Below are 25,799 nucleotides of genomic sequence, written 5' to 3'. Positions count from 1 at the left end.
ACAGATTCGTAGTTGTGATTTACCACGACTTTTGGATCAATGTTCAAGTTTGACCACGTTATGGTTATGTGTCGTTGGGGATGTTAAATCGCATTTTGACATTTGGGCGTAGCTTTGAGAGCAGGACAAAGTGATTGCCCGATTTCCTGCCTCCCCACCTATCGCGTCCTCCTCTGGCTCCCTCGTTCCTTTGCGTCGTTTTCATTTTGAATTATATGATTCTGCACAGCTCTGCAGATAAAGTTATAATATTAAAACAAATAGGGGGAACGGGTAGCCAGAGGGAGGAGACATGTTCAGTCCCTCTCTCGATCATTGGAAAAAAGCTCAGTGTGTTTAAATGCTATATCCCCCTGAGCTGACCACCTCTTCACCCTCACCCTGTGTTTCTTCTGCCTTTGGAAAACCTTGTCTTTTTGGAGGGTTGTCCTTTGCAACACACTGCTCCCCCCCCTCTCGCATCCTCCTCTGCTGCCTTGTTCCTCCCCCTCGGAGCTCTGCAGATAAAATTTATAGCTTTGTTCGTCTGTGCTCTGTATCATCATATGTGTGCATGTGCACATTAATAACTGCACTTCAAATATAAAATTCAGGAGTTAAATCGTTGTTGCTGCTGCTGCAGTGTGATGCTCTTTGCCTAGATTACAATCAATGAAAATTCGGGTTTATATTCAATGAGGAGCAATCCTGTTGTTGTATAGACGGTGGCTTGGTGCCCAACAAAATGCTAGACTTGATCTTAGCCAAAAGATCAAGATGTGATCACCCAACCGAATACAACATTGGTGCAAGCCGTGCCAGGCGACATCTGGTGTTCAGGCAGAGATCCCTTTCAAGATAAGCCTGAAAGGTAACTAATTTCCATTCATGCAAGATGTTTTTGACTTGTCAAGTAATCACATAGCTGTTAAAAATGGATTTTAATGCCTTATTTCAGTGTTTTAGTATTGTATGCTGATGACACACCACTTTATTTCTACGTTCTAGATAATACCAAGGAACTGTTTGTGGACAAAGCAGTTGACTGGGAAAAGCCTAGCTGGCCGGGGATTTATGGTAGTTGTAGTCCAACACATCTGGAGGGGACCAGGTTGAAGAAGGGTGGATCTAATAATCATGGAATATATATTGCAGTTTCCCTAATGCACTCAGCCCCAGCCCCAAAACTTACAAATAAGCATCTGTGGGCGAAACACCGTGGCCAACTCCTTAAAATGGCACCCCTGGTACCACTTCTTTTCCTAGAATCTAATTGAGGGAGATGGAAGGAGGGGTCTATAGGCTCCTAGTTGGAATGATTGTGCTTCATTTTGAGTAGATATCCATGGAAGCAACTGTTTCCTCATGTTTAGAATACTTAGAATCTTGTCGTAACTGGGCTTAAATGACCTTACAAAGGAAATGGAAGGAGCTCAATGGGAAACTCTGGCCAGATAAAGGGAAACTGAACACAAGAGATAGGTAAAGTGAAGTAAATCAAGCAAATGTGGAAATACAGATAACACAGAGAGCAAAGTAGAAAAAAAATGCTGGAAAAGTAAGTAGGGGGGAAATGTAACAAAACAATAGGGGTAGGAATGCACAAAGGCTCAGGGACTTGTGGTCACTTAATACTCAATGATTCCTGTAAAACAGCTTAACAAATTTGGCTTTACTCCATGGAGAATGTGCACAAGCAACCTGAAAATCTTTGGATTCATCCATCCAAGGAATGATCTCTAATATGCTGTTGATTGGAGCACCCGCATATGGCAGCTCCATGAACTGAAAAGGTGTGTGAGTTTTCTTTTATTCTGTATCCATTTTATATCAATAAACTATCATTCCTTTCACAAGTGTCTAGATACATCTTGGTAACCCAAAGAATCTACTTTGACTAGATCAGGCCTCCAGAATAACACAACATCCTAAATTGGGTTTCTGATTTTTTTAAAACACAGGCACCAGAAAAAGACTTTCATGACACATCTTTTAAGAAGCAACATTAACAGCAGATGTCTCCCACCCCTGCCTAATAAAATCAAGAAACCCCAATGGAGGATTTCCTTCTTCCTTTAACCCCCACCCCACCCTTGAGGGTTGGAATTTCTGATTAAAATATGTCTGGGGGAAGGTTTAGTTTCCCCTTCTGGAGTGCCAGAGTCCCAATCTGAATTGGGGCCATGCATGTTTATTCTGAAGTAAAACAAGGATATTCCTGCCTGAGCCAGCTTCTCTTGCTCCAAAAGGTGAGAGAGTGGGGCGGGGGGGGGGGGGAGGCTCAGGTGCATATCTGCTGGATTACGCATTCACCTTCGCCAGACTGATGGGTTCGCAGACCCAGGTACTTTTTCAAGATTCTGCAGCAACAACACAGCAGAAGCTAGCGCATGATGACACAGGGCAGCCAAACAAAAAGATTAAGCAATTTACTTGTCCTTTTTCAGGAGTGGGGTTTGGGGCAGGGTGCCAAACATCCTTCCCTCTGACTGGCACTGCTACAGGCTCATTCCATGGGGAGAAAATAAATTGGAGGCAGGCAAATCCCAAATCCTGGCTGAAATCCAATAACCCATATGCTAATAGAAACAAAACTGATGGTAACAACACAATCACATTAAGCCTCATGTTTGGAAAGACTAGAAATGAAACTGAAGTTGGAGCATAAATGAAAAATGATATACATAGCTAACAAAAATGTTTTATTTCTAAATAACAAAAGCAAAATTCATCATCATAATTAAAACACCTCTAACATAAAAACAGCGACAATAAGAATAATAAAAAGGATCCCAACCTGAGTAGAAGGATCAGGACCATTTCAGACCCTGCATCCAAAAATGGGCATTTAGAGAAGGATATATCACTTTTTTGATGAGGCACTCAAGATAGAAATGTCTAGCCCTGATGGTTCGGAGTTCTTTCGTGATCATCACTTCATAGCACAACAAGTATCTGACAGTCACTCATTTCTCGTGAAGGAGCCAGACATCTCTCTTGAAGGAAGAGCTTCCATTATGAAGATGCCTCATTTCTTCTCTGTTTGTGTCTCACAGGCATTGACAGGATTGTCCTTTGACAAGTGACATAATCTATCTGCACAGTTCTTGGGTTTTCAGAAGCTGAGGCTGTATGATTGTCTTGTAGTAGTACTGATGTAACAGTCCTTTTTAAAAAGTACTAAACACAAGTAAGAATACATGCTTATCCTACCCATAGCAATTTCCTGCCAGCTTTGTTTACCCCCACTACCACCACACACACATTTTGGAAAAAAAATATGGTTTGATTGCCATGTACTCTACCTTCTTCAATGCTGAAACCTTCCCTAACTTAATCCAGTATACAGCTACACATGCTTAAGTCCGTGGAAGACAATGGGCATAAGTGCACTTAACTCCACATAAGATTGTAAACTACATTGTTAATGATGATGAATGCTGAAGCCAAAGCCCAGTCCTAAGCAAACTTACATGGAAGTAAGTCCCTTCAAAGTGTTATCAAGATTGTATCCTCATTCCTATAAATTTTAAGTAACCATTTACTTTCTAGAAGGCTTTTTTAAAATATAAACTCTGTCAAGTAAATTTTATATATTCTAAAATATATAAACCTGCATTCTTCAATAGGTGAGATATCTAATTATATCACACAATTCACTGTGATAAAGAATTGAATATTTCACTAGGTTAATAGTTAGCTGAATATTGTGCTGCATTCTTTATTCAGTGTATAATTAATAAGGAAGTACATTAGCTGTTAACCAAACTACTCTTTTAATTCTGCAGCCCTTTAACAAACTTACTTCTGCTTTGTGTCTTAGAACAGATCAAGTTGAATCCAGACTTAATTGTACTTACAGGGTTGGATCCAGGATTTGCCTTTCGCAAGAGGTTGGGTTCTGCTCATAGAAGATCCCTTTCCCACCCTACCCCACCCCAGCCCACAACTCACCTCATTCAGCAGGTTCCCCTGACACTCTGTGTAGCATTTTCATGGAGTTGGAGGAGCTGCCTTGGGAAGGAAGAGGCAGGGAAGTCTACTTCCATCATCACAGTTGATCCAGTGTAAATCTGGATCCAACCCACTGAAATCAATGAGGCTTAAGTTATTAGTCATACTTTCAGCATACCCATTGAAATCGATGGGACCTCAATTATTAAGTCCATCGATTCCAACAGGTCTGCTGAAAGTATAACTAATCCTGGATCCAACCCATTACTTTTATCAGTAATAAAAACCAGTTAGCAATTTTAAAATCCAAAAATTTTCACTGAAATGTCAAGTTCCTTCTATGCTCTTCTTGTTCTCTATTTTCCTACTAGAAAACAGAAAATAATAATATAGTCTTGTCCTTGAACATCTGTTCTTATATTCAGTGGAAAAAACATAGCAACTGAAACAGTAAATGAGAATGCTACAGTCATCTCCTGGACTACCAACCATAATGTGCTATGTATATTTAAATTGTATATATGTAATAAATGAAAACGAAAAAGGAATATAATTATAAACTAATATCTATAAAGAAGTTAAAAAAGAAGGCAGCTTATTTTAACATGAGATACATTAGAAAAAATATGATTGATATATTTGCTTAATGTATTTGTGATGCATACAATTGCCAGCAACAGTATGACTCTGAACAGCATGTACTTCCTGACTCAGCTGTGTTTATCAAAGATAATTCTTTTTAAAATGACCCTTTTCCATGCAAAGTTATTTGAGGAAAGCATATGGAAAAAGGAAATTACACCAGGGGAAAAATTGGCCATGATCCAGCAAAGTTAAATGTGGAGGGTAACTGTATTTTGGACTGTAGTGCTCTTGTTTTTCCTACTGAACATGATGACTAATCACTGGAGAATCAGAGAGGCCTGCGTTGGGTCTTTCTTATTCAAAGTCTGGAACAAGCAGCCAGCGGTCTTTTTCATTGAAGCACTAAAACATGGATAGGCAACTTGTGCCCTCCAGATGTTACTGGACTGCAATTCCCATCAGGCCTAGCTAGAATAGCCAATCATAAAGAAAGATGGAGTTGTAGTCCAACAACATCTGGAGGGCCAAAAGATGCTCACCTTTAAAGCTCTCACCATAAAACACTTGGAGCTCTCTCTGCAAAAACTACTGCACAAGGGGCGTATGAAAAGTCCTGCAAAAGGGTAGAGGTAGTGGAAAGATCATAAACCAATGGCCACCAAGCCTTCAAAATGGATGAAATATAAATCCAAATGAATATTTTTTCCTATACATGTGTACAAAGGAGTGGTTCACTGTAGGTTCCTTCTGCTTGTATATGCAGGAAAATACACATGTCTATTTTTCACATACAGCCCACAAGGATGTACATATTTCTTCCCACAAATGGATACATACATGCAGTGTGTGAAGTGATCCATAGATCGACCACCAATTGGGGAAAGCCTGTAGTTTGGCTGGGGAAGCATTTTGCTACTTTTGCCACGAGGAAAAGACAACACCGTTAAACAACTAATCAAATGCTGTAATCACTACGAAATGATTTGGAATCTGATTGAAAATAAAACTGCATAATGCCTCTATACAAATATATGAACACTTCTGATCACCAAACCTCAAAAAGGATATTGTAGAGCAGGAAAAGGTGCAGAAAAGGGCAACCAAAATTATAATGAAGCTGGAGAAACTCCCCTTTGAGAAAAGGTTATAATACTTGTGGCTTTTTAGCACAGAAAAAAGGCAAATAGGGGAGGCATGATAGAAGTGTATAAATTATGCCTAGGGTGGAGGAAGTAGCTAGGGAGTTTTTTCTCCCTCTCTCATAATACTAGGGCCTGATCTACATTTGCTATTTTTCTGGAGAATATCGAGGTCGTCCCTACAGGGCCACATGACACACAGGTGATCCTGGGGTGAACCAGGGGCGACCATTTCATTCTCCTGGGATATCAGACACTGCAGTTGTCATTACTTTTCCCCCATCTCTCTGGGCAATCCCGAGGTCTGCAGGCAGTGTGGGCCCCCTCCTGAAGTCATCACTGTCCCCCACAAGTAGTGGGGCTCAGTGAACAGGCAAGCGGCTGTGTGTGGGGAGCCCATGGGTATCGGGGGTGAGGGGAGAGCATTTTCACCACCACCTGGATAGCTCTCAGCATCTTCCAGTGCCAAGTTTGTTTGTTTTTAAAAGAAATCATACCTTCACGCAGGATCAGTTACGCAATCGTTTCCACTTCTAAAAAACGACAACTTTGCCCTCTTTACTTCTGGGAAAACTCGGTGGCATCTGGCCCCTGAGGAATGATCCCAGAAGTACAATACTTCCTGATCATCCCTCCCCCCTCTCGAAAGGCCTCTTGGTGTAGAAGAAGCCTAGGACTTAGGACTTAGCTAGACCTAAGGTTTATCCCAGGATTGTCCCTGCCTGCTCCCGGGATATCTTGTGTGTCATTTACATGAACAGGGATGACCCGGGACAATCCCGGGATAAACCTTAGGTCTAGCTAAGGCCTTAGGCTCATCCAATGAGACTGAATGGTGGGAGATTCAAGACAGATAAAAGGATGTACTTATTCACAGACTGCATAATTAAACTATGGAATGTGTAGCCATAAGGTATGGTGATGGCTATAAAATGGCTTGCAAAGGGGATTATACAAATTTATGGAGAAAAGACTATCCAAGGATACTTATCAGGATGCTATATGCTACCTCCAGGATTAGAAGCAGCATGGCTTTAAATATCAGCTACTGGGGAACAATTGTGGGACCATCTTGTCCTGTTTGTGATTTTTCTGTAGGCACCTTTTTGGACACTGTGAGATGCTGGACTAGGCTATGGACTGCATTCCAGCAAGGCTATGGACTGCATTTTAAGATACTGCTTCCAGCCAATCTAGTTTGCATCAGTTATTCCAATGAGACTATGGCCCCAGTAAACGCACACAAAAGGATAAAGAATTATTTCTAACAAGAAAAACTTGAAGGACAGACCCTGGTTCCTTTGGAACACTTGGATTGAGAGGGTGAAACTGTAAAGAAGCATGCAGTATATTCTTTCATATTTTATATAAATAAAAGTCTCAAATATGAGACAAATCCATTCTAGAATTATATAAATAAACAAAAAATACTTACTGGGCCAGCTCTACCATTAGGCAGAGTGAGGCAACTGCCTCAGGTTGTTGATTGTACGGTTATAAACAGGGAGCAAATTGTTAGTTATTTAACTTATTATTGCATTTGTATTGACAGGGATGGGGAGAGGTGCTTGTGGGATTTTCTGCTTCCCATGCCAAAATAATTTATCTGGGCTTATGCACACTGACTTGTAGAAGGGTGGCATTTGCTGTTCTGCCTCAAACAACAACATATCGGGCTGTTCCGGATTATATACATTCTTCAATTTGTTTAAAATGCTAGGATTACAGACTTTTGAGAGTTATGACAAACACATTTGCTCTCCTTTAGTACAGGATTTACAAATGTGAAGCCCACCCTTTCAAGTGTAGAAAGTACCTCTTTCTCTGTTCAGCATCCCTCAAGAAGGCACAGAGAGTGAGGAATTCTGAGCTGCCAATGGAGTCATAGGATAACAGTCTCTGGTGAAAGGATTTACACAGCGTCTTTAATGCAATACTGATAAGTTTATGTGGAAATGTTGATGCCAGTCTCCTCAAATGCAGTCTCTTGCACTACAAATTCAGTTGTCCCAACAATACTAGTTGTTTTCCTTGTGCAGTTAAGAGTTGAAATACTTCAGTTGAGAGAGAGAGAGAAAGGCTTGCTTGAATTGCTGTAGGTTCTTCATGTTTTCCATGCAAGAGAAACCGGCTCAAGGTGCAGATACTACCTGCAGAATTCAAAGGTTCAGGTTTCTGGAGGTGGGGGGAGGGGGAGGGGGAAGAAAAATGAGAAAGTAGTTAAAAGGATCCATACATAAAATAGGCTCTCCATTCCTCTTCACACTCCTTCTCAAAAAACATATATTACTATCAAGTCCTTTTGACTTCTATAATTGTATGGAGTATGCGGGGGGCAGGGAACCCAGTATATGAAACCACTGATCTTCAGTGGGCGAGTCATGATCAACAACTGGGTCATGCCCTGATCTCAGGTGGATTTCACCATCTTCACTGAACTATAAATGACCATCACATTTTACGAAGTATAAGGTCCCTGCTTGAGGAGTTTATAGACATTTATCACTTTTCTGTCCACCAGGGCCCTCAAAATGATGTGATATTTAAAACAATACAGTAATGCAACCAAATAAAAGCAGAAAAAAGCTAAAACAATATAAAAAGCCATCGAAGCCTTGGCAAAACCACACGGTTTTCATTGCTTATCCAAAACTCAGAAAGGATGGAGCCAACCTGACCTCTCTTGGGATGGAGTTCCACAGTAGAAGTGCTGTTACACATTCACACATAATGCTAGCTTATAGTTTATTTAACCTATGGGTTGGTGAATTCTGATGTGCTGTGGTGAGTAAACTCAGTCATGCTGACAAACATATTTTGTTAACCATGAACAACCTAGAAAGAGAACCCATGGTTTGTTCTTGGGTTGTGAATTCTGGGTTGTTTAAACCATGGTTTGTGAACCCAGAACCATGGACTGTTCATGGGTTATTTTGCTAGGCTATACAAGCAGTTGGCAAGAATGGTAAAAAACCCAATCACTTACATGGCAGTACTACAGTGCCACAAAAACATTTGGGATACACGGAAGGAGCAGGCAAAGAAGGAAAACAACCCAGGGATTGAGAAACAAACTGTGCTTTGTCTGCTAAATAAGCCCTGGGTAGGGCAACAAACCATGGATTAAACCATGGGTTAGCATTATGTGTGAACCAGGTCCTTGTGTTTTGTGCCCAACAACCTAGCCTTTCTTTGTGTTGAGACATACAGGCAAGCTCATACAGAAGGAAGTGATTATTTTCAGGTAAGTGTTCATAGTATTCAAAGGTTTGCTTGCTTAGTTAAGGACAAGATATGTGGGCTAACAGAGGTCTATCAAAGGCTTAGGCTTCAAAGAAATGGTGACTAGCAGCTATGTCTTTCTTTTTTTCTTCCTTCCTTTCCTTAAAAGTTAGCACAGGGAGCACAAACCAGATTGGGATCCTAGTGTAGGGTTTTTTAACCCTTTGGCCCCCTGCTATGGTCCCAAACCAGATCTTCCCCATGGCTGTAATTTCCATTGCCAAAAGGCGATTCATTTGTTTTAAAGGGGTCACTTTGGGGCAATAGAAATTACAGACATGGGGGACCTAATCTGCTTCAAGCCTCTACACTTACTTTTCTAAGTAACATGTAGTTTGGGTCACAATATTCTGGGATGCAGTTCCAGGCATAAGGGGCAACACAGAAGAAAGGGGAAATTGCTGGAGGGAGCAGAAAGTTGAAGATGGTAGCGGTTGAGCAGTAAAGGTCAAATGCCCGGGTGTATCAGGATATGAGAGGGGGCCAAGGTCGAAGAAGGCTTTCACAGTAAGGATGAGATGCTTGTGCTGGATCCAGGAGTGGAGCGGAAGCCAGTATTGGGGATTTAAAGAGGGGCATCATGTCCAGAGCATTGAGAGAAGTGAATGCTTTGGCAGGAGAGTGCTGGACCGAGTTGCAATAGCGGAAGATCACAACAGTCTTGGTGAGACATAAATGAAACATAGTTTTTTGTTATTGTTTAGGCATTTTAAGGAGAGAAGAAAAAGATGGTACAAAATTAAAAGTGTAAATTCTCTTACAGGTGGGGGTTAAATGTGGCATATAGATCCAAAATATTTTAAGATTGCTGCATGAAATTATGCATTCACTTATGTAAGAAAAAGCCGTAATAATCAATCCAGAAAAATAAACGTTTCTCTTTCTGACACTTTGATAGATGGTATCAGCTGGTGTTTTGACAAGACCAAAGTGACTGTGTAGAGTAAGAATACTGGCAGAGAGCCTGGGAATTCCATCTTGCCATTGGTCCAAAATAACCTGAACTTGTTGACATTTTCAGCATGCTACAAGGCCAGCCTTATTCCCTTCCCTCCGCCCCACCCTGGCATTTGATGAAAATTCAGTTAGACTAGGGCCACAGCTAGACCTAAGGTTTATCCTGGGATCATCCAGGGTTCGCCCCTGCCTGAGCACTGGATCCCCTGTGTGTCACCTAGATGAACAGGTTTGACCTCTGGACGATCCAGGGATAAACCTTAGGTCTAGCTATGGCCTAAGCTGCTGTTACTGTACTGAAGCTATCAGTATTAGGAAGGGCTGGCAGTGAGACCCATTCTTGTGGCTGTCCATAATTTGGAAACTCCTTCCACCATTTAGATAAAATAAAAGAGTTTGAGACAAAATTCATAATTGTAGATGGCTCTAGTCATCTACCAGCGCTCCTATTTTAAAATGTTGCGACAGTGATGGGAATGGAGAATGGATAGATAACTTTCTAGGCCAACCACAGGGACCAGATAAAGGATGAACAGGTAAGTACCTTTCTATTTGTTCAAACACAAAGAAAACCAGCTGATATTTTCCCCCACCCTTGTTTCAGAAGTCTTTCTCCTGGCCCATTCTTGATTTCATCTCTGGGATGCATAATGAAAGTACTTGCTGGAGACCCTGCCATAGTCCTCCATGCAAGTAAAACCAACTTTCACAAGCACATGTGCTACCCCTTAGCCCCTACAATGGCATGTTGGGAGTTGTAGGACTTTTTTTCTGTCTAAACATGCATAGGATTGCATAGGACTTTGGCAGGCAGAAGCCATTTCTTCTCCTATTCTCAGGAGCCTCATTTTCTAATTTCAGGTTAGCATGTGACGCCACAGCAGAGCATCATTTGGGGGTGTCATTAACCACAATCTATCCACATGGCCTTAATGCTAGCATAGATTATTCGGTCTTCTTGGCAGGATAAAAGCTTCTACCAATTAAGTAGCTGTTTTCCTTGATAAAAAGGTCTACTGTGGTTATAATCAGACACAGCTGCTTTCCGCATTTTTCTTCAGACCATAAACAGACAGGCCGGTAAGATAACTTTTTGGAGCTCTTGGTAACTCTTTGAAACAGAAAGATTATGTTTATTTTCTAAAAGGCCAAATATATGGTTTTCCACAGCCTTCAATTGGAGGGGTTTTCTCCCCCACGAGAAAGTTTTTGAGGGTTGGACTCGATGGCCTTGTACGCCCCTTCCAACTCTGCTATTCTATGTTTCTATGATAGGATGTTGAATATTCCATAATTGACGGTTTAACCTGATATGGGTGAGTGATTTTTAAGCTGAATTAGAAATGAGTGCTTGGATTTTATAATTATAGAGATATCTAGACTGAATGTGATGATTATATAAATAATATTATCTTATCTCTGTAGTGTTTGTTCCGATGAAGCTTGAGCAGCCAAAATGGGAAATATATTGCAAAATCCTGTCAACTTACCACGCTAAACAAAATATAATAAGAACAAAATATAATAAGAACAAACCTTATTTACAATATATCTGTGAACATATGTTTATGTACTGATGTTATTGCCAAATGTGTCTAATATACTAAAGTGTGTTAGTGTGATTTTGTTGGGCTATATTATAGACTTGTATAGACTTTAAGTAGGAATATCATTCCAATTATTGGTTTATTGTATTACAGCACCCAACACTACCATTGTTTAACAACTATGGGATACATCAGCTTTTTTGTAATTTTTGTATAATAATAAATGGGTTTCTTGTTAATCATCTCTCTTCACTAGTGGTTTGGGTAGTTGTGTGCTTTCAGGCACCTTATATATATTAGTCATTAACCACAGTTGACCAATGGGTGGGCCCAGCTTTTCAACTGCTTCCTTACCCAAAACTTCTGATAAAGTTCCAACAAAGTACAGTTGCCTATATATTTATTTATTAGTATGCAGAAGCACACGACATGGCATACACCTACACACACTCCTGTTATATTTTTACTTTTATTAGGAACTGAGCTCCTGCTTAGGCTGTTTAATTGTAAATGTTCCATAAAATTATCATTTATTGACTAAGATTTCTAATTAGTGCATTTCTTCATTTCATTAGTGATTGTGATTAATTATTATTAATTCTTCTTTTTGTTGCCTTTATATCAAAACCCAGCTAAGGTCATGCTAAGGTCATAACATAAACATGAGGCAGTTTCATCAAACCTTTCCATACATAAGGAAATAGTAAGACTAGAAGCATATACGCTGCCACTGAAAAAAGTCCTGTTCTAAGATTGCAAAAATCCTCACCTTTCTATTACTTACTTTGTTGAACTGATGGCTTCTGAACTCCAAAAGCAGTAATAAAGATATTTACAACTACTATAATAAACACCAGTCCGGTCGCAAGGTTATTGAGGAAGTCCAGCTTGGCATGTTTTGCAGGGTTATTAAGGTCATATTTGACTGCAAAGGAAAAATATTGAGTGAAAGAAATGCTTTTACCACTGAGGACCAATTAATTCACGTAGTAGAGATGTATTGTTGCTTGAAACCCGTAACAGCTACTTCAGAAGAAAAGATGTCAGCATAAAGAAATAGCATTGCAAAACTATGTGCCAAAAGATCTCATGAGAGAAATGCCATTGCCAACAACTATTTGGACTGTAAAGAACTAAAAACATTTATCCTAAATACTTTTTATTGGCTCTGTTGGTGAAGTATTTGCAAACATGGGCCAAATTTGTAGCAGTGCAGGGGAAAGAATATTTTCGAATGACGAAGTAATTACTTTATTACAAATAACTATTTTTTTCCAATGAAATGGCATATATCAAAGACTTGCAAGGGGTGCTTATTCTAATTCAAAGGTTTGGTTGTGTAAAACGCCTCCTGTTTGCTTGCATTTTCTCTTTGCCTGAATTGCTGACGGGCAAGGGGAGTTAGGTGAAAAGAGCTGAAGCTCACATCAGGTTATTTTTACTTCCACATCTTGAAAAATGTATAAATGGGTTGTATTAAATATGCATCCCCTTGTGTGGAATTGCATGAGGTCTGGAGAAACTGCTCCACATTAGGAGAGAACTAAGGCTCTCCTCAAACAACCTTTCATGGGCAGACTTGCCATAAGGCAGAGGGCAGCCAGGACAGTTTTGATCCAGGTTTGAGTGTTTGTTGTTGTTTTAAAAATCCTACCATTAAAATGAATGAGCCTGGAAACAACGGCCAGAGTTTCATCTCTCCTTAGAACTGTGGGAAAAGCTGACATTAGCAGACTCTCGTCCGCACAGCCTCCTCTCATTTCATTTGTTTAAGGTGGCTTGTGCAAAAAAAGAAAAGCACATTTAAAAGCTTTTAAAGTTTCATCTACAGATTCTTTGTATTTCATAAATATTGCTTTTAAAACACCCACGCATGTTGAGACAGTTACAGGAAAAGCAACATGAAGTGTTTGGAAATAATGTAAAATTTTCTAATATTACATTTAGACTTTAGATTTTTTTGCAGGAGATAAGAACTAGGATCAAAAGACTGAATGTAGGCATGCCTAGGGCCTTGAGTGGGCTCAGGGGTATTTCTTTACATTGTTCCTTTAAACAGCAGGCTTCCCATGCTACATCAGAGAGCAGCTTTGCAAACTCTCCCAACTGTCAAAGAAGTCCCTTGTATGATGTGGAGGGCTTCTCGCCCTCTCTAGGAAAGGTGACCATGTATCCTCTTTTACAGAGGATTGTCTTGTATTTGAAGGTGTCCTCTATTTGAAGGGCTGCTCAGTCCAAGCCCAGCTTGAAGAGTAGAGGTCTGGAAGTTGCTCATGAATGGTTTGTAACTGGGCAGCAGTCTGCACAGGCACACAGGTCACCTGCTCAGTTTCCCCCACTATGGTCAGATGGACTGGCATTATAAAATATAGTGATTATTTCTAAATTTGCAACTGCAAATTTAATGCAAATTTGTGTCCTTTTTTGATGATGCATTTTCCTAAGTTTTTGGTGATGCATAAGTGGCTGCCCTATATGCAGATCTATTGCTGTATCCAATGTTAGCCCTACTTAGAATAAACAAATTGAAAGGAATCGGACTTAAGTTGTATCCATGCTCTGATAACCTCTCGCTTGGATTACTGCAATGCGTTATACGTGGGGCTGCTTTTGAAAACGGTCCAGAAGCTTCAGCTGGGACAAAACAGGGCAGCCCGTTTACTAACAGGGACTGGCCGGCGAGATCACATTACGCCAGTCCTTTTCCAGCTTCGTTGGCTGCCAGTCCAGGTCTGGGCCCGATTCAAAGTGCTGGTATTGACATTTAAAGCCCTAAACAGTTTGGGGCCAGGTTATTTGAAGGAACGCCTCCTCCCATATGTACCTGCCCGGACCTTAAGATCATCTACAGGAGCCCTTCTCTGTGAGCCCCTGCCAAAGGAAGTGAGGCAGGTGGCTACTAGGAGGAGGGCTTTCTCCGCTGTGGCACCCCGGTTGTGGAATGAGCTCCCCCGAGAGGTCCGCCTGGCGCCTACACTGTACTGCTTTCGTCGCCAGCTGAAGACCTTTTTATTCTCTCAGTATTTTAACACTTAATTTTAACAAATTTAAATTTTACTGTTTTAACTCTATATTTTAATCTTATATCAATTTTGCTGCGTGGTTTTATCCTGGTTGTGCTTTTTATACTGTATTTTGTAATTGTGCTTTTAACCTGTTGGTTGTTTTATTGTGGTTTTAATTTTTGTGAACCGCCCAGAGAGCTTCGGCTATTGGGCGGTATAAAAATGTAATAAATAAATAAATAAATAAGTTAGTCTAACAACAGATACTAGTCTCATGGATTCTGGCTATAAGCACTTTCTTCCTCTTTTCCCAGAAACCAGAAGAGTTAGAAAAAGAAAGCTGCTTGATTCCAAGAAATTCAAAAAGTCCAGTGTGACCGATATGACACAATGCAATTGGCAGGAGCTGACACAGCAGTTAGATTAGAAGTGTTAGGGTATTTTTCATGACCTGGGCTGCTGGTAGGGAAGAAATCAGTAACTGGCTCATGGTGTATAGCTCTCAACGAAAGTATTCAAAAGTCATCCAGCTGTAGAGCTGACAAATGCAATGATTCACCAGCACTGGGGGTGTAGAAGATGTTAAAAAGAAAAGAAAAAAAGCATCTTGGTCTATTAACAAAGGCAGGTTCTGAGCTTTCAGAGAGAATTACAGTATTCCTATTTCATTATTATAGTACTACACAATAGAGCTAAACAGGAAACTGTTCTTAAGTACAGGTATTGTTAAGCATTTGGTTATAGTAATCCAGTCCCACAGACTAATGTATTTCCATTTTTGCCACTGTTCAAAAAAATAATAGTGAACAAGGTCTTCTATAGGGTGAATGATGACTGTCTTGCCACCAAAGGAGACAGCCCACATGTTTACAACTCAAATGACAGCATTTTTATTCAGAGACTTCTCTCTTTCTTTCTTTTTTAAAAATTAAGTTGTAATCTGGGCAGAAGCTCCTGACATTTTCAGGTAGGTGAACTGTTCATCTTCACTTAATTCCAACTTCAACTTTGATCAAGGAAAGTAAGCTTTAAGTACTTGTTTTAGAATAGAATAAGATGCTGTCTCGGGGTGGAGGAATGAAGTACTTCAACTCCTCCTGGCCCTCACAATCTAAAAAGACAAGAGAAGGGTGGGGAGTGTCACACTGCAGAAATATAGGCTTGAAATCTGGTAACAAGAAGCTGCTGTGACAGCCAGGGCAAAGGGCATCCAAAAGGCCTCTCTGGCTGCTGAGCTGACCACTTCCTTTCTTCCTGTTCCGCCCTAAGATTTACTTGATTATTAACAAGCCACTGTCCTCTGGCAAAGTAACAAGAGAGCTGCTACTGTATCCTAAAGACCTCTCCAAATCATACCATAGGGGAAGGGGTGATCAACCATTTGGATCTGCACTGCTCGGAATTGAGAAAAAGGATGTTCCTGAGGAGGCGAGCAAGACGCTGTGGATGTCAACAATGAGAGAAGACTTCAACAGCCGAGCTGATGGATTCATGTTCCCATCAGCTCAATCCACAAATGCCAGGAACTGGGCGGGGGTGCCCTTGTCACGGGCATGGATCTCTCAGGGCACATTTGTTTGAACTCGTTTTCCTCAAGGAAAAGCTGCTGCTGTTCACATGCCTAGCTGAAGCCAAGGTATCTGAGCAACATTTCCCCCTTCCTGTCTGTGGGCCACCTGACAAGCAGGAAGGCTACAGCTTAAGGTGGGATTAACATAACATGCTAACTCACCCAGTGTGGGTTATTGTTGAACTGTGGGTTATTGTGATGTCTAAACGCAATGCTTTTTCCACAGGGTGGGTTATCGTGTTGTCAGAATGCATCCCATTTTCCATAGGGTTGCCTGTTAACCATGGAGTGTAGCTTGTTAACTACCCTGAACAACACAAGAATGAACCATGGATTCTCAAGGTGGCTTGTTCGAGAAAAATAAACCACCCTGCATGGTTAACAAACCACCCTGCGGAAAATGTGCTGCATTCAGACAACACGATAAACCACCATGGCTTAAAATGACATGTGAACCCACGTAACTAAGCCCTCTTTGGAAACTGACCCCCTATGGATGGAGTGGTGGGGCTGCTTCACTTTCAGAAACTTTATAAACAGAAGGACAGGAGATGACCTTCTGTTTAATTTTTGTGAACCACCCAGAGAGCTTCGGCTATTGGGCGGTATAAAAATGCAATATATAAATAAATAAATGTGATAACTGACTGGTGTCTGCTCTTGCATAGCTACTTCTAAAAATGCCTTGGACTGGTCTGCTACAGAAAATTGTTTTATATTGATCCCACAAAAAGAAAATCACAAAAATAATTAAGATGCCCAAGGGACCCCTTTTAAAACTATATACGTGGAACCATTTTGATTCAAAGACTACACATGCTTTGGGGTTGTACATTTGCGAATCGTGGCACATGAAGCCATCCATGTATTTTCTCCATAACTATTCCTTTCCAAACCTTGGATGAGTACTTTCCATTGTGTTTACTTTGATTTCTGAATAAGAGTATAGTGTTGGGTTCTTTTTAATGCAGAAACTCAAAAGAATACTATTTATATATTTGGAAAATAACAGCGTAGTTAAAATACTCAGCATGACCTTCCTGGTAGAAGGAAAGTATAATTCTCAGCCTATAAGTTCTGGGGTTGTAATGACAGTTTGTATATACTTCCTGAGCTAAAAATTACTCCTCACAAACAAAAGTCATGAATGAACCATCTTTCTGCATCTCTTTTCAACAACATATGAATGGTATAATGTGAGATTTCAGGAAATATAATACTTTTATCTTGTATCCAACTGAACTCAAATGACCTTACTTTTGAGTAGGCATGTATAGGATTGCACTTTCAGTATCTTATTTTAGCAAATATGTTAATATCTCCGTGGTCAGAGCACTGTACACATAAAGCAACAAATGTTGCTCTAGCACATGTATGGATGCACACACACACACACACACAAATCTACCTGCTCCTACCCACATTAATAGCCTAAAAAACTGCTTACTCACCTAGAAGAAATCACAATTAAGCAGATATTTATATGCCTGGATCAGGACCAAAGGAGTGTTCTTTTGAGCATATTAATATTAAATCACTGTCCCCATATTATGACTGTTATTTGGTGAATCATCAAAATAAGAAAAGAAGAGACTTAGGGTCTCTTTAATGTACGGAGACATGGTATGGGGAATCCTGTTCAGCTCTTCTCTATTCCCCACCCCAGTTTTGGTCCATCAGTGGCACATGAAGCAAGAGCAGGGGAGTATACACCACCTAAAAACGATTCTCAATATGTTGCTGTGAACATCCTGGGACTTGAAACTTTGGGGTTGGTTGGGCGGAGTCTGGGCAGTGAGCTGAAAGTGATCAACCCATGAAGTGCCACTCAGTGAATGAAAGGCTGTCTTCCTGCCTCTGCTCCCCTCTGCTCCTGTGCTCTTTATGAGTGGCGAAAGTAGGCTAGCTATTCTCTCTTTCTAAAGCAGTAAGTACACAATTTTGAAGGGGAGTAAAAATACTATATCACGTTTATGAATGGGAAAGGCAGCGAGAGCTTCATATGTGTCTTGTCAGCCCAGCTGGATTCAGTTTTGGAGCAGTTGTATCCAGTGGTCATTTGGATTCCTGAACATGAAGGATTCCTAATCACAGGGAGAACCTATGTGTGTACAGCAGGCTTTCATTTACAGTCATTTGCTTTGCTTTACCTTTTGGGGATGGTATGCATGGGGGACAGAGGTGGAGACAGCTGGGACAGCCCCCTCCCCACTGCACACAATTACAATCACATGGAAATGAACACATGGAAACACCCCAAAAAGAACAAGTCTTATAAAAAAGAAGTTAGTTGTAAAAGTAGAACATAGCAATTATTTAAAGATAAATAAATTGACATGCCTCTTTTAAAATGAGTATCAATAAACAGTACTATTATGGCATAAAGTCAGCAATAATTCAATTCACCATACATACCAAGGAATATTAGAAGCACCCCTACTCCAATCTGAAGCACAAGTGAGGCGCTGATGAGGATGATAAGTGGAACATAGAATGAGAAGGAAGGTCCTTGTTCCATTACTGCTTTGAGCTGGGATGCATTGGCCATAAGCAAAGCGATGTCCAACATGCTCTCTGCTGCACTCTTCTTATTGGCATAATGGTTTATGTTAATTGGTCTGTTTCTCCGCAGCCATTGTCTTTGAGGCTGAAAGGCAAAATATTTCAAATACATCAAGGTCTAGTGATTTAGACAGCATTAGAAACATGATCAGAGTGGGATGACCACAACCCTTTTAAAAATCAGCTACATTCTTATATGAAATTAGATAGCAAGTTGGAAAGAAAGTTTCCAAAGAGAATTGTCTGAAGGTATATAATAACTTTCAATGGGGAAACCATCTTGAAACCACATCTAAACCACTATGAATACCATGGAAGAAGAGTGTGAAATAAATGATATAGAATCCCACATGGCTATACCAGGTGGTTTTTCTTGGATGCTTTTTTTAGGACAACCCTTGACAGAGAAGAATTGGAAGCATATACACTTATTTTCTCCCATTCAAATTTAAGAAGTATCAACACTATTCAAATGTTAAGGTATGTCCACTAGACACACTTATCATTGACCAATATTCTTGTTTCAATCCTGAGCTTTGTTTGTAAGGCAGATTCCACAGTATAAAGACAGTAACACACATATATGTACAAAGGTTCTAGTTAAACTATAGGAAATATGAGCTTCAGACCTACCTAGGAAAACAAGCATATTTGGGAAAAGATTGATTAATGAATTAGTTAAAAACAATAAATAAATCAAACAATCAATAATAATTATATGCGGCCCACAAATAAAGTTCAGTGGACATTTTAGAATTCTTTATTCCTGGGGCTATTTTCAAATCATAGAATCATAGAATCATAGAATAGCAGAGTTGGAAGGGGCCTACAAGGCCATCGAGTCCAACCCCCTGCTCAATGCAGGAATCCACCCTAAAGCATCCCTGACAGATGGTTGTCCAAAATATGTCCATGAAAGTCACAATCATAAAAACTATTTTGGGAAGTCAAATGAAATTTTGCTAACACTACATGGTTTACACTATATGATTTTCAGTTGTGAACTTTTTCTTCTCAGAGCTCTGATGAAATATTCAAGAAAGGGAAACAAACACCCAGATTTCGTAAGAGCTGGGGTTTCTGAAGTGTCAAATGTTGCTCTGCTTAAAATTAGGATAATGCATGACAGAAATATAATCATATTATACAGCTCTCTTGGGAAGGACTGTAGCACTTTAGACTCCAGGCAGCAGATGGCATGAATGAAAAAACCCTTCCGTGCACTGTCCCCCCCGCCCTCTGAAATTGCACCCTTGCCTGGTAATTGGTCTGAGAAAAAAGTTCACATTTGTGTTAACGCAGCCATTTTTATAGCGATAGAAGATGAGATAGAGAATGTTGCTTTGGCCACATCCACTTTTATTCAAAGTGCTGGTATTAACATTCAAAGCCCTAAATGGCTTGGGGCCAGGTTATCTGAAGGAATGCCTCCTCCCATATGTGCCTGCCCGGACCCTAAGATCATCCTCAGGGATCCTTCTCCCTGCCAATCCCCTTTCCTTTTGTGTCATGTCTTTTAGATTTTAAGCCTGTGGGCAGGGACTGTCAAGAAATACTTTTGTAAGCCGCCGTGAGAGCCTTTTTTGGCTGAATGGCGGCATAAAAATCCTTAAATAAATAAATAAATAAATAAAGGAAGTGAGGCAGGTGGCTACCAGGAAGAGGGCTTTCTCTGCTGTGGCATCCTGGCTGTAGAATGAGCGGTTCACCTACATTATACTCTTTTAAATTATTATTATTATTATTATTTATTTATATAGCACCATCAATGTACATGGTGCTGTACAGATAACACAGTACATAGCAAGACCCTGCCGCATAGGCTTACAATCTAATAAGTTGTAGTAAACAATAAAGAGGGAAGGAGAATGCAAACAGGCACAGGGAAGTGTAAACAGGCACCGGGTAGGGTAAAGCTAACAGTATAGAGTCAGAACAAACTCAATATTTGAAGGCTATAGGGAAAAGAAAAGTTTTTAGCTGAGTTTTAAAAGCAGTGATTGAGTTTGTAGTTCTCAAGTGTTCTGGAAGAGCGTTCCAGGCGTAAGGGGCAGCAGAAGAAAAAGGACGAAGCCGAGTAAGGGAAGTGGAGGTCCTTGGGCAGGCGAGAAGCATGGCATCAGAGGAGCGGAGAGCCCGAGCGGGGCGGTAGTGTGAGATGAGAGAGGAGAGATAGGCAGGAGCTAGACCGTGAAGAGCATTGAAGGTCAGCAGGAGAAGTTTATATTGGATTCTGGAGTGAATTGGAAGCCAATGAAGAGATTTCAGAAGTGGAGTGACATGGTCAGAGCGGCGGGCCAGGAAGATGATCTTAGCGGCAGAGTGGTGGACAGAGACCAGCGGACTGATGTGAGACGAAGGAAGGCCAGAGAGAAGAAGGTTGCAGTAGTCCAGCCGAGAGATAACCAGTGCGTGAACGAGAGTCTTGGCAGAAGAGACAGACAAAAATGGTCGAATCCTGGCAATATTATATAGGAAGAAACGACAGGATTTAGCTACTGCCTCAATGTGAGGAGTAAAGGAGAGCGAGGAGTCAAATATAAAGCCAAGACTACGAGCTTCCTTGACCGGAGTAAGCGTGACATCGTTGACAGTAAGAGAGAATGAGAGGTGAGGAGAAGGTTTAGGAGGAAAAACAAGCAATTCAGTCTTTGCCATGTTAAGTTTCAAACGACGATGAAGCAGCCAGGCTGAGATATCTGAAAGACATGCCGAGATACGATCGTGAACATCTGGAGAAAGTTCCGGAGATGAAAGATATAATTGTGTATCATCGGCATACAGGTGATATTGGAGGCCGTGAGATTGAATAAGCTTGCCCAAGGGCAGCATGTATAGAGAGAACAACAACGGGCCAAGCACCGAGCCTTGAGGAACCCCAACTAAAAGGGGAAAAGAGGAGGACGAGCTGCCGTTAGCCGACACGCTGAAAGAGCGACCCTCTAGATAGGAGGCAAACCAGTTATAGACAGAGCCACAGAGTCCAAGGTCATGGAGGGAATCTAAGAGAAGATCGTGATCCACCGTGTCAAAGGCTGCGGTTAGATCAAGGAGGATAAGAACAGAATAATGGCCTTTAGACTTGGCAGTAAGAAGATCATTGGTGATCTTGGTAAGGGCTGTTTCAGTGGAATGCAAAGGACGGAAGCCAGATTGAAAGGGATCCAGAGCAGAGTTATTAGAGAGAAAGTCAAGACAACGAGAGTAGACCAGACGTTCCAGGATCTTTGAGACAAAGGGCAGGAGGGAGACAGGTCGGTAGTTAGACAGTGATAGTCGATCAAGAGTGGGTTTTTTGAGAATGGGAGAGACTGTAGCATGTTTAAAAGCAGAAGGAAATGAACCAGAGGACAGAGAAGAATTAATGATGTGAAGCAAGGACGGGAGGATAGCGGGGATAAGATTAATAAAGACGCGAGAGGGAATCGGATCACGGGAACAAGTGGAAGGCTTCGATGAGCGCAGTATTATTTTAAATCTGCATAAATTTCTCCATTGCTGCTTGGATTTACCCTAGTTGTGCTTTTATATATTATTTTTATTGTGTTTTTATACTATTGTTTGTTTTATACTGTGTTTATTTTATACTTTGATTTGTGTCTGATGGTGTTAACTTTTGTGAACTGCCCAGAGAGCTTCGGCTATTGAGAGGTATAAAAATGCAAAAAATAAATAAAATAAAATCCCGGGCCAGACTGCATATTTCTTGATGCATGTTCAGAGTTAAGAAGGATCAATCATATACCAACCTAAGTATATGATATGGTCATTCTTGTGTTAATTTCTTTTCTTTTCCAATCAGTAACTCTACATACTTTTTAAGTTTATGCTTCTCTTATGGAAATCAATGTCACAATACTTGGGAAACTATATAAAAATGCTTAAGCTTTCATCCTCCAGTGGATTCCCCCTCCACACACACTTTCTACTTCATAAATACTTAATTTGGCTCATTGCACACTGTGGGGAAAGTATGTGTCTTTCCTAAGAGGGCTGGGTGGTGGTGGTGGTAATGGTACAAACAGAACAGTGTTCTTCCCCCAACCACAGTCTTCAGTGGCATGAATCAAAATCATCATATTTCCGTGCTGGTTTAGACACCAGACATCAGGTGCTTATGCAGTTCCTTTCAAAGCACAAACATTCCAGGCCAGTAAACATTTTCTGCTATGATAAGTAACTTTCCAGTCTCTTCCACGACAGCAAGCTTCCAAAAACCTGACTGAAGTCTTTGTAACTGAACCATAAATTAAGTATTTTACTGAAAAGAAAAAAGTCACAATGCAGCAGTAACTCTTCCTATACTGAAAATAAAACAGCATAATTCTTCTAACTCATGTAGGGGAACTTGTTTATTCAAGCTTTTCTCCCAATGGCACATGGTGGATCAGAAAGTTGAACATTGTTTCGTTTTCAATATTTATCTAGTTAAAGGGACAAACTAAAGCTCCAATTCACTCCCATGACCTCCTTTTCCAAAAATCTAAACAAAAAGTACCTAAGAACTGGTGGAAATGCTGGTTGAGAACTGCTTTGTCAGCTGTTTGGGAACAGGAGTTTGAAAATCCCAGGCATGGGCCACCAGTGGGGTCCCTTTATTTATATTTATTTATTTATTTATTTATTTATTACATTTATATACCGCCCCACAGCCGAAGCTCTCTGGGCGGTTTACAACAGTTAAAAATAGTAAACATTAAAAGTATACAAAAAATTAAAAAACATAAAAACAGTATAAAAACAACAGTATCCATTTAAATCACCAAGGTGTTGGTTTGCCAAGCAAAAAGCATGGTACTTTTGTTGAAATCAGCCTTCCCCAACCTGGTGACCTGTAGTTCTGTTGGCCTACAATTCTTATTCTCCTCAGCCAGTATGGTCATGGCAGGATCTACACTACTGCTTTATAACAGTTTATACTGGTATTGACAACTGTTGGGTTCCAGGACACATTCCATATACCATTTTCAAACTGCTTTCAAAGTGTTTTATATTGCTTGGTGTAGATCTGGCCCATATTGGCTGACAACGATGACAGTTGAAATGCAACACATCTGAAGGGCACCAGGTTGGGGAAGTAAATGTTATGTCCAGCTCCTTCTAACCTTCAGTGGGTCCCTATTGGCTTCTGGGCTCTGCCTTGTAGCCTTCTGGCACTGGCCAGGTCAGCTGGCCCTCCCTGCCTGCAACTGTTCTTGATTCTGGGGGATTCTTTCCCTATCCTGGTGTCTTGACATTTGTTTTGAAGAAACTGCAGTGTGGGTCTCATACATATGCTAATGATTAATACGGTTAATAAGTTCTTGCAACAGGGTAGAATTAAAATCAAGTTAATTTACACTTCCTGCCTGAAGGTTGGTGCCAATGAAAAAGGTTGCCAGATGCTTCTCTTCACATGTCATCACTCCTACTCCCCATTGAGCTTTACATAGGACAGCTGTGAGCATTTTCCTTTGCTCCTACAATATAATTTGAGGGGGGGGGGAGAAGAAAAGGAACAACAGAGCTTTACCTCTTTTTTGTTGCTTCTTAAAGTCAGTGCTGTTACTTAACAACCTTCTTTGAAGGATACTGTAGCCTCAACAGCACACAACCACCCACATGACCACCCTCACCAGCACATGACCAACCACCCAAAAAACTGATTCCTCTGTTGGTGCCATCATGGCAGATGCTCATGGGAAATGGATTTGCCACGAACAGGCCCTTGGTGAATACCGACAGCCTCTTACTAAATGCAAATTTAACACAGTGTGCATGTAACCATCTGGTAAACTGTTTATCTCTGCCAACCTGACAACTGGAAAGGATTTTTTTTTAAAAAAAACTACATAGAAGATGCTAATAAGTAGTAAAATATAGTTCGCATATCCTCCTACTGAGATTTTGCATGACAGCATAAATCAGCTCGGTTTCATCTCTACCGATTCACAACATGCTCTCTTCTCTTTTCTTGTTATGTTTCTTTCAAACTCTAAATTAAAAACACACACGCATACAATTTCCCCGGGAAAAATGTAACTTTTTTGAAGTGGTGCAACAGCATCCTGCCTAGCAAGAAGGTACTTGAAATCACGAGTATGACTCATGATTTTCAGTGTCTAGGAGCTTCCTTTTTTTTTCATTGAAAGAAGTCATTTAGCCATTTACAAAACATTACAGTAGGCAGTGTCACATTCTTGGATTAGATGAATTTATTGGAATTGGCAAAACTGAAAATGCTTTTGTCTGCAATTGAAATATCAAAGCCCAGAACCATTCTTACATACCAGCAAGATACTGACAAAATGTGGTGGGTTCACTCAACCCACTGTCATCTATAAAACATTAGCCATAGCATTCTAGAATCTCATTTAACAGTTCAAGGCCTAATCTACATCAAGCAGGATATTGCACTATGAAAGCGACATATAAGAGGCAGGCGCCACACTACTGCTGTATAATGGCATTGAAGTGCACTGACAACTGTTGGGGACCATTGACACATACCATATATCGCTTTCATAGTGCTATATCCTGCTTGGTGTGGCTGCTGCCTTTTATATACCATTTTCATTCCACTTTCTTTGTGCAATATCCAGCTTGGTGTAGATTAGGCTCAAGACTGAAGAACTGGGAAAAATAGCACTTGATTTACATTATGAGCTACTAATTCAGATTTCTTCTTATCGCATAGAAAGGGGATTTTTAAATTCTCTTGTCCCATCATTGTCTCTGGTCAAACAGTTTGCAAGGTTTTGAACCATTCAAAAATGTGTAAAAACCCGTGAACAGATATCGCAGCTGGATGACTGTTCACACTCTGGACAACAATGCCACTATCCCGTCACTTTTAGTTCCCTGAAAAAAACTATTGTCTGACTCCAGAAAACACATAAGTATTAGCAGTGGGCCAATGGATGACATAAAATGAAATGTTACAAGGAACACAGTCTGGTAAAACCATACTGACCCTGTTCAGACAACATGCTAAGCCAGGGTCAAGCATTTTGAGTTAAATATTATGGCTTTGCATGTCATGTGAACTCTTCCTAAGTATGGTGGCTACATAACCATGGTTTAAACATGCACATTAACCATTTGCTGAAAAAGTGTTAGTGGCCTAACTATGGCTTAGTGTGTTGTCTGAACAGGTACAATCTTATTAGGAAGTGCGGCTGAGGTAATTGGAGGGATGGGACTCAGAAGTCTTTTGAAAGACATTTACAGTGAGGATGGT

The 25,799-nt window shown here is 40.5% G+C and overlaps 1 protein-coding gene across 2 annotated transcripts in view; it reads right to left on the bottom strand.

Annotated features, from left to right (window-relative positions):
- Positions 1 to 2,660: 2,660 nt before the first annotated feature.
- Positions 2,661 to 25,799, bottom strand: part of NINJ1 (ninjurin 1) — a 34,928-nt gene continuing 11,789 nt past the window's right edge. Inside the window, exons 2-5 of one of the 2 annotated variants that reach the window (XM_063121266.1) lie at positions 18,434 to 18,665; positions 12,213 to 12,368; positions 3,934 to 7,832; positions 2,661 to 3,159 (exon numbers count right to left, since the gene is read on the bottom strand). In XM_063121266.1, coding sequence (XP_062977336.1) covers positions 12,220 to 12,368; positions 18,434 to 18,665 — 381 coding nt within the window. In that variant the 3' untranslated portion in view covers positions 2,661 to 3,159; positions 3,934 to 7,832; positions 12,213 to 12,219. The remainder of the gene's footprint in view (positions 3,160 to 3,933; positions 7,833 to 12,212; positions 12,369 to 18,433; positions 18,666 to 25,799) is intronic. The other variant, XM_063121265.1, reaches the window with a different exon arrangement.

The sequence above is a fragment of the Elgaria multicarinata genome, chromosome 3, assembly GCF_023053635.1.
Source record: "Elgaria multicarinata webbii isolate HBS135686 ecotype San Diego chromosome 3, rElgMul1.1.pri, whole genome shotgun sequence".
NCBI lineage: Eukaryota > Metazoa > Chordata > Lepidosauria > Squamata > Anguidae > Elgaria > Elgaria multicarinata.
This window is presented reverse-complemented; position numbering and strand designations above follow the sequence as displayed.